Source organism: Colletotrichum spaethianum (assembly GCF_022836535.1).
Source record: "Colletotrichum spaethianum MAFF 239500 DNA, contig58, whole genome shotgun sequence".
In the NCBI taxonomy this organism is placed as follows: Eukaryota; Fungi; Ascomycota; class Sordariomycetes; order Glomerellales; family Glomerellaceae; genus Colletotrichum; species Colletotrichum spaethianum.
In genome coordinates this window covers 28,666-31,248 of record NW_026054828.1, presented here as the reverse complement: position 1 = coordinate 31,248, position 2,583 = coordinate 28,666, and the positions used below count along the sequence as shown (strand labels likewise).

Sequence of the window (2,583 nt, the reverse complement as noted above, 5' to 3'; positions counted from 1 at the left end):
GCCCCAACCTTCAACTCGCTTGCCTCTCAATCTCTCTCGCCCTTTCGCCTTCTGCCGGGCTCCCACCCCTCCCTCACTTCCTCAATCTCATTCTCTCCTGTTCAGTTTACCATGGCTCTGGAAACCCCTGCCCGTCCCGGCAATCTCGCGCGACACCACGCCCATCATCTGCTTTCAAGCTGTACTACTTGAGCCGCCAGGTCTCTGCAGCGACCGTCTTTCGCTTCTTGCTGTTTGACAACTACGCTCTTGGTGCAACTCTGTGCGAACTGTCCTGGCACAATCCCACCTTTAGCTCCCCAAGGTTGTCCTAAGCCTAAAGACTATCCTAACTGTTGGATCAGAGCGTATACTGCCGTATTTTGGCCATTCCCGGACGAGTACGAATACCTGCCAGATGACTGGTCGGGTCTTGTCTCTCTTATGCAAGTCATCCCGTCAGGGGGTGGTTAAGACTTTAATCGGTACCTTGCGTCCATTGCTTTGCCTCTGGATCCCCATGTTGCAGATTCACGTTCCCGAGCTACTACCCGTACCATTTGTTTTGCATCCTGCAAGACAGTGTTCCTTTGGCCCACCTCGTGGTTGTAACGGTAGGCCCAGGTCCACGGCTTCAGTTCCTCCAGCTCAACCTCTCTCTTCCATCGTCCGAGGCTGCATCGGTACAGATCATCTCTGCGTCCGCCATTTTCCATGTGTTGATGTCACTGCGGTAGCTGGTATGCGACGGCTCATTCATACAAGTAGCCTCCGATCCAGCGCAACAACATTACCCACTCACGGCCTGCGGTTTAGGAATCTTCTTTTCGTCACTATGTGGTATGCTTGGGCGTTGATGGGCGTCCAGCACGCAATACTCCCAGCTACAGGCTTGTCATGTTTACCAGACCACCCACTCGTTGGCGCGCAACCCTCCGCTTAGGGGGCGGACGAGCGCAAAGGCTGACAGGAGGCAACTTGGTCTCACTTACACTAGCAAGATCATGCACGCCGATATTGCCCAAGAGGCAGATCTTGCGCTTTCCCTCGCAGGCCTGTTGGCTGGTCGCTCTCCGCCGCGCGCTGCTCTCAACGTCTGCCATTACCAACTGCCGTGCAACATGGGCCTCTTCCTCGGAAAGCGGCAATGCTACCGGTCGCGCTCGACACGCCATGGTTGGCCTGCAAATTCGGGGGGATGTGCACCCGGAGCTGGAGAGGTCGAAGACGCAGCTTCGTGTAGCACTACCGTGCCGTGTGGACGGTTCTTCCAGCCCCCAACCCTTGTGCAGCTACGGTTGCGTTCAGCTTGACCTGGACACACAGCCATTGCTTTGCATGCGGATAACCGCTGCTGCCGTGCGTGCCTTCGTCCTCGCTAATCTGTTCCCAGTACGGGGTTTTGTGGTCAGCAAAACAGCCACCCGCATCACCGAAACCACAGTATATGGCAGCTTCCCATCCCTTCTTCGGCTTTCTTGGCTGTCCCTGGATGTTTTTCTGTGTCCGTCATCATCGGACTTTTGGCGATGCGGATAGGGGCGTCGTACTTACTGAAGCTGGGGCCCACGAGCATGTACCCGTTGCGTTGCCTAGCCTCATCCGTCATATTGGCTAGGTAGTCTATCGGCTCTTTTCACAAGAGCACAGGGGTATTACCACATGGACGCACAGTAGTTATGCGCAGCTTGGCCAAGTCGTCGAGATTGGACCATTCGAGCCGATGGCAGCAAGAGGCAACAACTTGTCTCGAGTCACCACTCAGGTACTAATCCCAACAGCGTCCCAGCGTCCCAAAACACCAATTCATCCGGGGTCCCAGAGCCAAACTGGCGCCTTCACGCGCACTCGGCAAAAGACGTTATACCGCGTATGCCCTGAGCTACCCGTGCGACGTTGGCACGCACCTCCAACCAATCTGTTCGTTCTCCACGACCCGATGCTCTGGATGCTGACCCGTGGATCGAAGACAGCACGCACAAAGGACCTGTCTCAACCGCCCGCGCCCGGCTGCTGGATCTTGAGGAGAAGAGGGGTTGCGCAGGGTTAAGTGAGGCCATGCCGCCATCCGTCGAGCGAGGCACACGCCGCAACACGCCTCGAGTCTTGAGAAAATCCAGAGGTCAACGACAGATTCTGGTTGACGCCCCCGCGACAAGAGGCCGGGTGAGATGTTCTGCGGACACCGAGACTATATGCATTGACGTCCTCCAGGACCGTCTTTCTGAGCGAGCGTACCAACGCTTCTGGGGGCTCATGGCCAGGCAACCTTACCTGTTCGCTACGTCGACATCTCACAGTACGAGATTTAGCTCAAAAAGAGGGTCCACGGGGTTCGAATCAAACACCCTCACCATCGAAATGGGTTGCAGTGTTTGAGCAATGGGTATGGAACTCTGCTATGAGTGCTCAACTTTCGTGGTCGAGACTCTTCAACTAATCATCTTCCGATCGCCCGCATCATTAAGAACTGGTGGTGACAACCACGATACCGGGGATGTCGTAGCGGGCTCCTCGTTCGTGACACGACAGTATGGCATACAAATGACACTCGTCGCACCTTTTGACTATGTGGGAGCGCTGTGGGAAGCCGCCGGCATACCT

The 2,583-nt window shown here is 55.9% G+C and overlaps 1 protein-coding gene across 1 annotated transcript; it reads right to left on the bottom strand.

Moving 5' to 3' along the window:
• Window positions 1–918: 918 nt before the first annotated feature.
• Window positions 919–1,154, bottom strand: ColSpa_12149 (uncharacterized protein; the record flags this gene model as incomplete). Its single annotated transcript, XM_049278361.1, has 2 exons — window positions 919–942; window positions 972–1,154. 2 exons carry the CDS (start codon window positions 1,152–1,154, stop codon window positions 919–921), a joined length of 207 nt encoding a protein of 68 aa, XP_049134318.1.
• Between the last annotated feature and the right edge of the window lie 1,429 nt (window positions 1,155–2,583).